General features: G+C 37.8%; 1 protein-coding gene across 3 annotated transcripts in view; it reads right to left on the reverse strand.

Moving 5' to 3' along the window:
* Positions 1-15,011, reverse strand: part of smc1b (structural maintenance of chromosomes 1B) — a 73,643-nt gene that overhangs the window by 50,070 nt on the left and 8,562 nt on the right. For 2 of the 3 annotated variants that reach the window (XM_041255289.1, XM_041255287.1), the window contains exons 5-8: positions 6,401-6,639; positions 5,675-5,933; positions 2,820-2,960; positions 2,347-2,429 (exon numbers count right to left, since the gene is read on the reverse strand). In XM_041255289.1, coding sequence (XP_041111223.1) covers positions 2,347-2,429; positions 2,820-2,960; positions 5,675-5,933; positions 6,401-6,639 — 722 coding nt within the window. Of the gene's footprint in view, positions 1-2,346; positions 2,430-2,819; positions 2,961-5,670; positions 5,934-6,400; positions 6,640-15,011 lie in introns of all 3 variants that reach the window. The other variant, XM_041255288.1, reaches the window with a different exon arrangement.

Consider the following 15,011-nt stretch of genomic DNA (forward strand, 5'->3'; position numbering starts at 1 on the left):
GACAACAAGGGACTAAGGGAGTGTGGAGGTGTCTGTGCAGCCCTAAAGCCCACACAGGGGGATTCAAAATAACAGTAAAGCTTTTAAAAATGCTAAACTCCTACAGGCCATTGATAAGGCTGTTTGTTTTTTTTCACGGCTATCACAGAATTCAGGATTTCCTTGAAAATAACATATTTTGTATAACATGAAAGAATAATGTTGATTCCCATTCACTTAATGATTGAACACACTGCATAAAACTGCACGACTTATTCAAAATGTCTTCAACCGAAAAGGCACCAGCTGCAAAAACTGAAAATACTTCTGCTAAAGATAAAAAGATTGTTTTCATTGTGTTTGATCATTCACTGAGGGTGAAAACAATGTTTCAAAAAGGCAAGAAAAAAAATAATTTTGAATTTAAATGTTTTTCAAGTAAGACTTTAAATATTTCCGAAACTTTGTAGAGAAAATTAGCAATTTACGTGACAATGGTATTTTTTCTGCCTTAATAAATACTATGTTTAAATTGTGAAATATCTTGAAATACACTAATTTAACCCTGATCTGTGGCAACACGCTCTGGGCAGCAGTATGTTTGACTTTATGTTTGATGTTCAGCTTAGATGGGAAATAAAGTGTTTTGCTTTTGCTTTTAGGTTTTGAGGGGAGGAAAGTCAGAAGCTGGGACTTGTTTGAGAGGGCGGCTTATAGGCGATTAAAAATAATAAGGTCAATTAAGTAGAAGTAAAATCTGTGATATATTGCATTGGTTTTGTTTTTTAGGAACCAGATTTTGTGTTACCTGACAAAAACAAAAGTGACAGAAAAATAAAGAAATGTGTTCACTTCCCTGGAATTTGTATTTAGTTATCTTCTGGCTATCAATTCATATTTCTATTTCCTGGCATTTTATGTACTGTATATAGTTCTACAGCATTTCCATTAAATTTGTAAATACCCATCAGAGGCGGTTTCAAAAGCTAGTTGATGGGCAGACTCTGAAGCCGTCTGTCAATTTGACTGGCTGCAAAAGGTCTGTGACAGGTAGATAAAAACGCTGACTGTCACTAACAATAGCGAATGAGTGTGCCTCTAGTGCGCCTCAAGACTACACCCTTTAAAGGCACAGGCAATCGGATGATTCAGCAGTCCCCGTCTTAGCACATGCTTGTTAACAAAGCAAGTCTGAATCCATGCACCCTCCTTTAACTCCTCCTGGAAGGGAGGATTTCTTTTGCATCCGTGATTCTGATTGACTATGCATTGTGTGTTCGTTAACATGAAAACATAAAGCAAGTAAGTAATTTTTTTGTATGTATATTATCTTTAGCCTAGTACATGTATGTCAGTATAATCTTATGTAAGTTTGCACACCCTCCTACCTTTTCAGTACAACATGCTTCAATTCACACATATACCTGTAGCTTTCAGTTATGCAAACAACAATTGTGCAAAATATTTGAATTTGAAATTAAGTGAAATACAAATGTTAAATAAGAAATACTTTTGAAAAACAAATTGTTAAAACTATTTTCTTTAATTTTCTGCTTAATTAAAAAAATAAGCCTTCTAAGTGAAAGAAATACGCTTTTTTATTTTTAACTTTCTCAAAGGCTTATTTTTATTCCACAACCACATTTATGTGCATTGTTTAAGACATATGTCAGATGAATGACGATGACGTTTTGTGCTGTGACCTGTAATAAATTTAGTGACCATCACTGGCAGGCAGTAGTTTTTCCTAGTTATATTTCATGGCATTTTATCTATATAGTTCTCCTGGATTTTATGTAATTAGTTTCCTAGCACATCAATTATATATAGTTCCCCTCACAATTTAAAAGTAATAAAAAAAAAACATCCACTACATGAAAACAAAGCATGCAAAAGTAAGGTGTGTGCAAAATATACATTTCTCCTCATACTGTCCAAATTTGAAAATCTTGGCCACCATAAAAGCTCACTTGGCCACCAGGTTTTGAAAGCAGGAGGCCAAACGGCCACCAGCATATAAAGTGATTTGTCACACCCCACTCCTAGGCCCACAAAATTGGTCGTCAAATCCAATTGTTGGGTACCACTTTAGGAGCAAGTTGGTTGCCACCATATTCAACTGCTTAAAATACAACAACGTACTAAGACACTAAGGTGATACTAAAACAATAACTTAATGTTTTCACTCACTTGTTGTCTGCTTTGAGTCACAAACTTAAAACTGTTATATATTTGATATACAACTCCAATTAACTACTAAATGAATTCTTCCACCACCCTACTTTTCTTCTCACAAATTTGATGTAAACCAAGTGACACCACCTATATTTTACAGAAATTAAAACCGGTTGAATATTGTCCACATACTTGCAAGTGTTGATATACTCTTCCAGTTGTTCTGCTCTTTTTGTATAGTCATCTATCTGCATCAGGGTATGTTTCATGTTTCCCTACCAAAAAAATCAAACATGCAGACATCTGTGAATTGATTGTTGGCTGAAATAAATCCACGTGAAATGTCTTTTATGAACTATGACATGAAATGCAGACATTTCGCCTTCTATCTGACCTGCACCCTCATCTCTACAAACCAGTATTCATTATGTTGATGCATCATGAATGTATTTTGTATGTTTTATTTATTTTATTTTTTTTCTGGTTTTCACTTTTGTTAGCCCTTTGCGATATTTTTTATTGTGCTATATAAAGAAGATGATTATTATTATTATTATTATTATTATTATTATTATTATTATTATTATTAAAACTTGAATAGCATATTTAGAATTCAAATCTATTGTTGCTTATATCCAATTCATTTTTGTTATCAACCATTATACCTCCACTTCTTTCTTCCTCCTCTGATCAAACTCCAGCTTCTCGAAATCTGCATTCAACTCCCACCGCAGCTTCTCAAAATGCTGGGACATGGTTGCCACCTTCTTCCTAGCCAGCTCCTTCAGCTCCTTGTAGCGCTCTTTCTATGCATATGTAGAACAAATCACGTCACACACTGGAACGGGAACTGCATTACTTCTGTCAAACTATCTCCTTGTTTAAGCTAAAAATAATCTGGAACTAACAGTGATACTTTAGTAAACTATCAGGCTGGGCTGGGACGATGGCAGTTTTTAAACGGGCAGTGGGTACGATGCATTGTTTTATTTATGACGAAAAAACAGCCTATGGACACATTTAATTATATTCTAACCAACTCTTAATCTTAACACTTCTGTATTGATATAGATGATGATACTATTAAAATTAGATTCCGTACTAAATATCAAACATAAATATTGTATGTCTTACCTTGGCAGCGGGGTTTGAAAAAAAATCCAAAATATGAAAAACAACAATTTAACTACATACAAATCCAACATATTTACAAAGTCTGTTCTCTGTGTTTTGGAGTTTATTTTCTGTTCTTATTGAGAGAGACTAGGCACCCACATTTTCCGGTTTCAAAGAACAGAGTTTGCTGACTACCATTCATGCTTTGCTGAACACTTGCTCACTTGGCACAGAAGTTGCAGGAATACTCAGAGTGTGCTGTGCCAAGGATGCCAGGTTGGGAAAGCACGTTTGATTGTTTTTCCACCAAAGCAGGGGGGTTGTCACTGATGCCCAATGAGATTTTCGAGGCATAGACTCATGTGGGTTGTTTGTGTGTGCAGACATCCACGAATTAACATTTCAAGAGCCTCTTCAATTTTAGTTTTCTTTTTGATATGTGCGTTGTTTGTGCTGCCTCTGTTTGTACCAGCATCTTTGTCATTGTCATCCATTCTCTTGCTCAGAGCTGAAAACACTGCATCGGATACATAGGTTTTGGCCTGTTATGACAGAAAGTCCAGATTCCAAAATCGGGGGTCAAGATAGGAAGCAACGAGCAGTGGCATAACCCGATCATTAGGTTCGTTCAGTTGATCTAGACGAAACCGAACCAACAACTTATGCAACAGTTTCTCACGTAAAGCCTGTGCTGCTGAGCTTGGCAAAGCAGTTGAGGATTGTGAACCCCCCTCATCAGATACTTTGTTAAGTCTCCGTTTTATCCCTGCTGCAACCGGGTACAATGAACTTGCACTTTTTTTCTCTGCACTCAGGAGAGCTCTATTGGCTGCAGTAGGGGATGCACTGGTCACCACTAAGATCAAACGTTGCTGCATCAGACTTTTTTGGGGTTAGACAAAACAGCAATGACAGGCAATCTTAGTTCAAGTAAACGGTCAAACATGTAATAGACCGTGTTCCACCTTGTTTGGACGTCTTGCACAAGTGGTGCCATCTCTGAGGTCAGCAGAGGTTAATGTTGTGCCCTGCACAACTCACATTAGCCACGCCATTAAAAAGTGCCAGTTTGGCACTGTCCTGCACATGTATGCAGCATTGTCATGCACACAAGCAACTACTTTTGATGTCACCCCAAATTCCACATTTATCTTATTGATGGCTTCTACTAATCTGCAGCAGTGTGCCACTCGTATAATTTTCTTGTCGCCAGCACTTTTGACTTGAGTGATGTAATGGCAGGTTACTGTAAGAAAGGCATCCTGTGCCATGTTTGTCCACACGTCGGTTGAAATAACACCCAGTTAAATCCTGTCTGAGCTTCCCCTTTGCCCGGTCGTGATCCAGCTGAACAAATTTCGAGAAAGTCTTTCGACAGGGCGTTTCATAGCCCGGAGCAATGCTAGTAATCAGTTTTTTTTAATCCAGCAACCTCGATTTCACACACCAGTAGGATGTCTTGTGTTATTACATCCACGATCAGGTCAGTGAATTCCCTTGCTCTGGCGCTTTTGGGCTACATTTTTTGCCAAAGTAAGCCGCAGTTCTGTCGTATTTGGAGGGATGGAGCCTTACTAAGTAGTCCCGTAAATTCGTTGTGTTTTCACAATAGCTCAGCAAATTCTCACAAAAGACACATTTCACCTTCGAGTTTGGTTCCTTGCTGAAAAATTTCCAAATATCCGATGGCACTTTATTTTTTTTTTAATTTGCAGGTCAATTAAGAAACTTTGTGCGTGCATAGTGCTTGGGGGTTTGTTTTTTAATCTTGTATTAGTTTAAGAAAGTACTGTAATTGCATGGGATACAGGTAAGTATAGGAGATTAAACTAATTCCCAGTAACTCGGTTGTGATTTTTTTCTTTCTAGCACTCTCTCGCCAAGTAAGCCAAGCTCTCTCTCCATTGTTAAAAAACAATTTTTATTTTGTCCATTGATGATTTTTACACAATTCATCAATCCATCATCCCCAGCCCTATTATCAAGGGGGTTCTACATTTTGGGCCTGATCCATAAAATGTAAATGTTTAACACACTAATACTGCAGGTGATCCTTAAAAGGTACATAAGAACCTTTTTATTTTATTATGTTACATGTTCTCTTGAGTTGCTACAACTTTTTACATAAGGTGTGTGTATTGTTTTAATTTATTTTTTTTTTTTTTACATTTTTACCACTTTTTTAAACTTTTACATTGCATTCCCTGCCTCAAGATGGCTTCCCATGTACCTCTCAGAACTACATTTCCCATCATCTTCCTGCTCATCAGTGCTTTACCATCAGTGGTTTAACCTTGGACTTCACTGTGGTTTTTCGATACTTTTACCAGGTATAGTACAGTTTTTCACAGAAAATGATAACACATAACATATACATCCTTGAGAGATTTGATAGATGACTAACCTGGCTTTCCTCCAGCTGTACATCTCTCCCCACCGTTAAGGTCTGCTCCTCTACCTTTCTCTCAAAGTCCCTCCAGGCCTTCTCCAAGTCAGCTAGCTCATTTTCCAGCTCTTGTATCTCCTGCTCCTTCTTACTAAACTGTTTCTCACTCTTCTTCAGAGAGCTCTTCGCTTCCTCCACCTTTTTGATCTGGTGAGAAGTATTCACTTTGGCTTTGATGTATTGGGGTCGTTTCTGATTGAGGGCTTGCTCCTGAGCTCTGAGGCACAGCAAAGGCTTAGTTTGCATGCAGAGAAAGTATTACAGTTCTACAGGAGTGGCTATAAAGTCATCATCACACTGCCTAGCTTCTTAGATATTTTGTATTCTGCTACTTTTAATGTTATCTTAAAGGAACCATGACAAACTGTGCCTGTATTAAGCAGTTACAATTGTAGCCATCATCTACAGGGATTTTTTTTCTTCCTTTGTGGTGGGCTTCCAATCTTTCTGCCCCATTTGCAAAGTTTCACTGCTCTCCCCAGCAGAATTATCTGGAGGCATACAGCGAATGTAAGAACTTAGTACTAAGGGTACAAGTTCATCTGGTGGTTGATAAATACACAAATAATTCCTATTTTTGTGTCTTTTTAATTGGAAATGTATATGATAGTTTAAACACGTAGTGGAACAGCCTCCCGATAACTTCCACTCACTGACTGACGAGTAAGTTCCTTAGTTACTTACTTGATCTCCTTCTCAATCTGCTGCTGCTCCCGGGACAGCCTGCCATGCTCCTTTTTCAAGGCTCTCACTTTTGATTCTGATTGTTCCAGTGATGATTTCTTGATTGCAATATCTCCTTTCTTTTCCTGAAGACTGTCTTTCAGGCTGTCGATACTCTTCTCGTTATAGTAAAGATGGCAGAGGTGTAGCTGGACTTTTTTATCATTTAAATCTTCTACCAGCGTCTGGTATTTTTGTGCCTAAAATTAGGAGAGTAAGAAAAAAATCTGATTGTTGGCATAAAATAGAGAATTGGGAAATTATGTTCCAAACTCTTTGTCACGGATAGCTTGGTGGTGAAATCAGACCAGGAAATACAGGCACACACAAGGACTGCAGGGGTGAGTCACAAATGCTGTAGTTTTTAATAATAAATAAAAGATTTAAAATAAAAACATTTTTTATAAACGAAAAGGCACATTGGCCAAAACAAAAAGACAATAATTGAAACAAGTATCATGCTGGTGTAAAGCCAGCACGAGTAGCAATTGTTTTTAGTTTTATAACTTCTACTGTCTCTCCCGTCTCCTTTCTCCAAACTCTCAGGAGTGGCTGCTTTGCTTTTATATCTGCGTCCATGATTAATTTGGGAGATGGCCACATTACACACAAGTTTTAGCTGGATGGGGGATTTTACCAGTGACCAAACATGATTACATGCATGCAGTACAAACTATCCAGTAGTTAAACATACATAAATGAAAACAGTGAAAAACAGGCGGCAATAGGGCTGAGTGTAAAGAGTTAAAAAGAAAGAAATGGAGCACTGGTTAAAAAGAAAAGCACCTTTTTCTTCTGCTGCATGCAAAAACTTCAGGTCAGGCAATGGCAAAAGCAATGGAAAATCCCCCCAGCACACAAAAATGAAATTCAAGCCCTGTGTACAAAAGTGTTGCCCTTTGCAAAGGTTAAGCAGTGACGTATATGCCTTTGTTGCCAAGTTCGTTACTTAGCAACCATAAAAAAATTCTGCGGCAGCAGGCAAGGAAACAGAAAGTAAACAAAACGGCAGTCTTTAACATTAGAACCGCCATAGTAGTCATTCTGACAGTTTTCACTTTTAAAATTGTAGTCTGTTTTTGACTTTTCCTAAATACATGTATTAAATACCCTGACTTTGTTTGAAAGTCCGAATCGCAAAAAATGAAAGTTATAAGCACATCTACCTAGAACCACCAAAAATAGTAATTTAAAATTTAAAATAAAATATTGCTTTTTAAGTCTAGCTAGGTGTTATCCAAATATCTATTGTAATCCTATCAATTCCTTGGAGAACTCCCATCTGGCCGTCTTCGTGAGCATATATAGTCTGCTGTCTTATATTATTATTACAAGAATTTGAGAAATCTTGAGATTTCTGCATTTTGATTTGAAAGCAACTACAGAAATATTTGCCTTGGCATCAGAAATTTGGAATGACTTCATTGAAAACAGCATTGCCTGTTTCAAGCTAAACATAAACAATACATGGACAAGTAGCTGTTTCCGAAAAAAGCATGGTGTCGCTGGACACAATACATGTCAAACAAACCTGGCAAATTTGGGATCAAGTTTTGGCTGGCAGTGGAACCTACCCCTACCTGTGCAAAGATGAAACTTGCCCAGCTAGTCAAAAACTGGACGACAATGTGGTACTTAGGCTGATGTAACTGTGCTTAGGTAATGGGACGAATATTACCAATGACTTTTTTTTTTTTTTTTTTTTAATTTCACTGTAACTAGCAAAACAGCTGAAGACTTGGTTGGAACAGTAACAAAACGATGAGTTTCCACCATCTGTGCAAAACATAGTACTCAGTGAAAGCAATCACCAGTGTCCAGTTGTTGTATTTTACAATGTACTGGACATGGCAGCAATCAATTCCTTTGTGTTGTACAATGAATACACAGTGGAAAATATCAGTAGGAGAGATCTCTTATGATGCTAGCCACAGAGCTTTGGCAGAAAAATTTCAATTAGAAAACTGCAAAGCAGAAACACAGCTCAACCTGGATACAGTGCGCACCCATCAAGTGACACATGCAACAGGAAACAATGCCAAGTAACTAAATGCAATAAAACTTCTGATATCTGTGCCCAGTGTGAAAGAGTAGTATGTGGTAAATGCACACGACAAGTTAATAAGCGTTACATCTGTGTGGATTGTGCTAATATGGCAGCTACTTTGAAGTATGTAAACAAGTTATTTTTTCGAAATTATTTTGATTTTACAGTTGTGTATGCAGGCCTACATATAACCAGTTTACAGCTAGTTACACAATATTTTCTTTTGAAATGTTTATTTTATTACAGTTTTAATTTTTGAAGTCGTGCAATGTAAAAAAAAAAAAAAAAGCCTTTTATGTTTGTAAATAATTACTTTGTTTTTACAATTTTGCATGCACATATAGCAGTTTACACAACATCTTCTTTTGAAATGTTTATTATCGTTTTTCATTTTTTTACGTCATGCATTTCCAGGCCAGGAAATCGGCATTTTCAAATTCCATGGCTTTTCCTGGATTTCCATGACCGTATGAACCCTACCTATGGCTCTGCAGCAGCCGTTTTTATACCCAGCGCCCCACTATAATGCACCTACCTACTGATTAGGAACCCACATCTGGCAATCACAGGCTGCTCTTTCCTGTAACCACACACAGCAGGTAGCATTTATATTGGGCCAGATTGTTATTGTCCTACTCGCACTTGAGTTAAAAAATGTGTAATATGGCTGTTTTTTTCTTTACAAATGACATCATAGCACATTCATAAATACTGGCACGTTTTTAGAGGCAGAATTTTTTTTAGCAACCCCAAAAAACACATGGCCAAAACATTTTCTTTTTTGCCGCATTAGCATCCATTTTAGTTGCAATGTGGAGCCCTGTATTTAGGTTATTATTTGGGTGGAGGGAGGGTTAACAGACTGTAGGAATTGCGCACGCATCTCTTAAAAAAAAGGGGGGGGGGGGGGGGGGGGGTCTGTCTCCTGTCCTGAACGTTAGACTGTTGACAACATACACGTTGCAATGCGTATACATGAAATGCAAGCCTAATGTGTGTGTATATATATATATATATATATATATATATATATATATATATATATATATATATATATACACACACACACATACACACACACACATATACATATATATATATACACATACACACTCTACCGGTCAAAAGTTTTAGAACACCTCCATTTTTCCAGTTTTTATTGAAATTTACGCAGTTTAATGTCTCAATGTACTCTGAAATTAAAGCATATAACAAATAAACAATTGGAGATAAAAAGAGAAATCATGGAACCGTTTTGTTTAACAATATTTAATCTAAATTTTTGACTCAAAGAAGCCACCTTTTGCAGATATAACAGCCGAACACACTCGTGTCATTCTTTCTACAATGGAAATCAAATATTGTTCGGAAAGTTCTTCCCAACACTGTAGAAGTTCCCACAAATGTGTTGCACTTGTAGGTTGCTTTGCTTTCACCCTTCTGTCCAGTTCATCCCAAACCAGCTCAATGGGGTTTAAGTCTGGAGACTGTGCTGGCCATTCCATGATTTGAAGCCTACCGTCTTGTTCTTTTCTTCTAAGGTAGTTCTGACATAGCCTGGAGGTATGTTTGGGTCATTATCTTGCTGTAGGATGAACCCCTGACCAACTAGGCGTATATCAGAGGGTACTGCATGGCGCTGCAAAATGCTGTGGTAGCCGTTTTGGTTCATGGTGCCACTCACTCTGTGCAAGTCACCGACTCTGGATCCAGCAAAAGAGCGCCACATCATCACGCTTCCTCCTCCATGTTTGTCAGTTGGTGTCACACACTGAGAAACCGTCCTTTCGCCTACTCGACAGCGTACTAAAACCCTGCGTGATGAACCAAAGATTTCAAATTTTGATTCATCGGTCCATAAGACCATCTTCCAGTCTTCAGTAGTCCACTGGCGGTGCTTCATGGCCCAGGCAAGCCTCTTTTTCTTATTTTGCCATCTTAGCAATGGCTTTCTTATGCCACTCGACCTGTCAAACCTGCAGCTCGAAGTCTTCTCTTCACAGTTGAAACTGAGCCTTGCTTACTTCAACCAGTGTTAAGCTGTGCTTGAAGCTGTTGTCCTGTGAGCCGCCTATCACGCAAGCTGTTGACTCTCAGAAACTTGTCTTCTAATTCTGTTGTGGCTTTGGGTCTGCTAGACCTCTTCCTGTCAGAGTTTCCTCCAGTTTCCAAGTGCCGTTTGATGGTGTAGGAAACTGTACTCACTGACACCTTGGCTTTCTTTGCAATTTCTCTAAAGGACCTACACTTTTAAGGGTTATAATGGTCTGTCTGTCTTCCTTTGTTAATTGCCTTTTTCTCGCCATTATGATAGCAATATACTACTTCCTGCAGTACAATACTGTCCAAATAATGCTTAAGAGGGTGTAGTAACACATACTGTTCCAACACTGCTTTTATACAGACAGAGGGTTTGTTAGTAATCACCAAAAGTTGGGACACCAGTAGGAATTGTTAGCATCAACTTTCAAGGCTTAATTTACTTTCATTGCTGCAGAACAGTTGTAAGTTGTTAACCCATTACTTGTTCCCTGAAAAAGGTCTTTCTGTATAACTCTGAAATGTACATTATTTTTCAGTTTTTGGTAACCTAAACTTTTTTTTAACCTCTGGCAGTTTACCGCTTGCCGTTTTACCATTTCAGGTTATTCACTGGACTTGAACTGCTTAAATTTCAATAAAAACTGGAAAAATGGAGGTGTTCTAAAACTTTTGACCAGTAGTGTGTATATATGTGTGTGTGTGTGTGTGTGTGTGTGTGTGTGTGTGTGTATATATATATATATATGATATATCTATATATATATATATATATATTAGTGTGTCTACACACATAAAGACCTCCCTGTTGAAAAAAAAAAAAGGGAACACTTTTTTTTTTTGACTTACAAACAAGTCGATAAGTCTAAAACACGGTTTGTGATCAATTATTCAGTAATATTTGTGAATATTTAGTTGTCCGTAAACAACAGGCATTTGACAAATTCTGTTTTAATGACAAAATTCACTATAATAAAACAATCAAATTTGTTAGAGTTTTTGAAAACGGGGGGGGGTAAATAATGTGTACCCCTAAGTTGAACCATGTGTACCTCTTTTTCAGACCCAACTGTATTGTATTTTCACAAAAAATATACAAATAATTACCATTTATTACTTTGTTTTCAGATTCTTTTTTTCATACTCCAAATAATTACAAATGCAGAACTGATCAAATATTTGTGTTTTTGAGGAACGCAACAAAAACACATTTGTTTAGGCCTATATATACTTTAAAATGCACTGTGTGCGAGAGAGGTGGGTGGTAGGTAGGAATGTGTCAGTATACAGGTTTTTCGATATACCGCGGTTTAGGTACATTACAGTATTAATACCATTACTTTTATTCTAAACCTCAATTATCGTAATTCGGTTAGATAACGGTTAACGTATTTTTTCAACTGAAAACACGTTTTTTCTAAAACAAGCTATAGTACTTGCAGCCTTAGCAAAGTGTCTGAGGAAGATCTTTTTGTGAACTGATACTGTACTTTGATAATGCTTTTGAAGGAAACGGTCAACCACACCGAATACATGTTTCAATTGCTGCATTCTGTTACCCAGAGCTTGCTGCGCCAACTGCTCTTGGCTGCTGTCTTTCTGACGTTACACGCAGCTTTTAGAGAAACGCCTTCTCCAAACCTTGCAGCGTATCACACATTTTCAACGAGCTATATTTACATTTGTCTGGATTATCAAGTCAGTTTAATGTAATAGATTAACATTATCTTTATTGTTAAATTATACATCACTTATCACGGATTTAGTACATTATGTACACTAAACAAAAATACAAAACGCAACATGCAACAATTTCAAAGATTTTACTGAGTTTCAGTTCATATAAGGAAATCAGTCAATTGAAATAAATTAATTAGGCCCTAATCTATGGATTTCACATGACTGGGAATACAGATACCTTTAAAAAAAAAAAAAAAAAGGTAAGGGCATGGATCAAATAAACCAGTCTGTATCTGGTGTGACCACCATTTGCCCGACACATCTCCTTCGCATAGAGTTGATTAGGCTGTTGACTGTGGTCTGTGGAATGTTGTCCCACTCCTCTTCCATGGCTGTGCAAAGTTGCTGGATATTGGCGGGAACTGGAACATGCTGTCGTACACGTCGATCCAGAGCATCCCAAACATGCTCAATGAGTGACATGTCTGGTGAGTATGCAGGTCATGGAAGAACTGGGACATTTTCAGCTTCCGGGAATTGTGTACAGATCCTTGCGTCATGGGGCCGTGCATTATCATGCTGAAACATGAGGTGACGGCAGCAGATGACACGACAATGGACCTCAGGATCTCGTCACGGTATCTCTGTGCATTCAAATTGCCATTGATAAAATGCAATTGTGTTCGTTGCCCGTAGCTTATGCCTGCCCATAACATAACCCCACCACCACCATGGGGCACTCTGTTCACAACGCTGACATCAGCAAACCACTCGCCCACATGACGCCATACACGCCGTCTGCCATCTGTCCAGTACAGTTGAAACCGGGATTCACCCATGAAGATCACACTTCTCCAGCGTGCCAGTGGCCATCGAAGGTCAGCATCTGCCCACTGAATTTGGTTACGATGTCGAACTGCAGTCAGGTCAAACCCAGTTTCATCAGCTGTCCGAGTGGCTGGTCTCAGACGATCCCGCAGGTGAAAAAGCCAGATGTGGAGGTCCTGGGCTGGTGTGGTTACACGTGGTCTGCGGTTGTCAGGCTAGTTGGACGTACTGCCAAATTCTCTAAAACGACGTTGGAGGCGGCTTATGGTAGAGAAATGAACATTCAATTCTCTGGCAACAGCTCTGGTGGGCATTCCTGCAGTCAGCATGGCAATTGCACGCTCCCTCAAAACTTGAGACATCTGTGGCATTGTGTTGTGTGACAAAACTGCCCATTTTAGTCCCCAGCACAATGTGCCCCTGTGTCATGATCATGCTGTTTAATCAGCTTCTTGATATGCCACACCTATCAGGTGCATGGATTATCTTGGCAAAAGAGAAATGCTCACTAACAGGGATGTAAACACATTTATGCACAAAATTTGAGAGAAATAAGCTTTTTGTGCGTATGGAACATTTCTGGGATCTTTTTATTTCAGCTCATGAAACATGGGACCAACACTTTACATGTTGCGTTTATATTTTTGTTCAGTGTATTTTTTATTTATTTATTTTAGCGTGGGCAAGGCTGTTCACGGCTTCATTGTACAACGTTAAAATGTCGTTCGCCTCCGCTAACAAGGTGGAAGCAGTAGTTTTAGTGGTTATTTGCATTATGATTAGCAGGTAACTTGTGATCTTTGCATCGTCCCTTTGGTTCACAGCCGCAGCCAGCCTCCCGCAATAACGTTTCAAAGCTGCGCTGGGCTATGCAGAATCTGCACATATTTCTGTAGGTGTTGAGTGACGTCTACAGCGCACCTCCGAGATTCTGTGCAGAACTGCAGAAATCTGCGCTATAAGAACAAGACCAATGTCTCAAACAAAACTAGCACAGACCCGCGACTGCAGCAGGATACCCTACTTACTATCAATGTAGTTTTGTTTAAACTAGTTGTAACAGTATTCCCGTTTTCTTAGGTAAGTGAAGAATTTTTTTTTCTTTTTACCAAACTTCACGTGTAATAATCACTGGAAGCTTACTTGTGTAATGTCGTAAATGTAAATCCAATAACACATTTTAGTATTAAAATACTTTTTTTTTTTTTTTTTTTTTTTTGCTATACGTATTTTATTTATCCGGTTGAAAAAATAAATGACTCACCTCTGCTCTTACATAATAACCTGTGGTACATGTTTGTGTTTTAAGCAAAAGACCGATCATTTCCCAATTCTATTTGCCATCAGCTAAACAAAGTATTTATTCATTTATTTAATTTTATACGTTAAAGTGTTTTAACAAACTACAGCAGCATGTCATTTTGAGCAAATAATAGATCTTAATAATGTTGTAGTATAAGAGTGTACGACTAGTTTTTAGTTTTTTTTTTAAATTATTATTCTGATTGTCTTTATAAAAAAGAAACATACCAAGTTATTTGTCATAGTAAAATACTAAATACCAAATGTTTAAATCATTCCATGAAAGGAAGTGTGTTTTGTTGGTTTTATTTTTCTGAATTACAGTAATTTGGATGATTTACATTAGTTCTTCTTTTGAGCCTTTATTTGACAACTTGCAAGATGTACTGTATATCGTGATATTCAGGTTACCACGGTATTTATTTATTTATTTTTTTAACGGTTATCATACCATGCAAATTTTATACTGTCCCCCCCTAGTGATAATAAGAGTCACAAACCAGTAGGCCTATACATTTTTTGTCATTCACATTTCTGGAATATTACAATTGCCTCTGTTATTCTTGGTGTGCAAAAAACAACTTTAGTATTTAGAAAGCCTTTGCATAAAAAAGATCATTTTTGATGGCATAATCTAATCATGATGAACTTTGATCCCAACACCCCTGGCTACTG

Source organism: Polyodon spathula, chromosome 7, assembly GCF_017654505.1.
Source record: "Polyodon spathula isolate WHYD16114869_AA chromosome 7, ASM1765450v1, whole genome shotgun sequence".
Lineage (NCBI taxonomy): Eukaryota > Metazoa > Chordata > Actinopteri > Acipenseriformes > Polyodontidae > Polyodon > Polyodon spathula.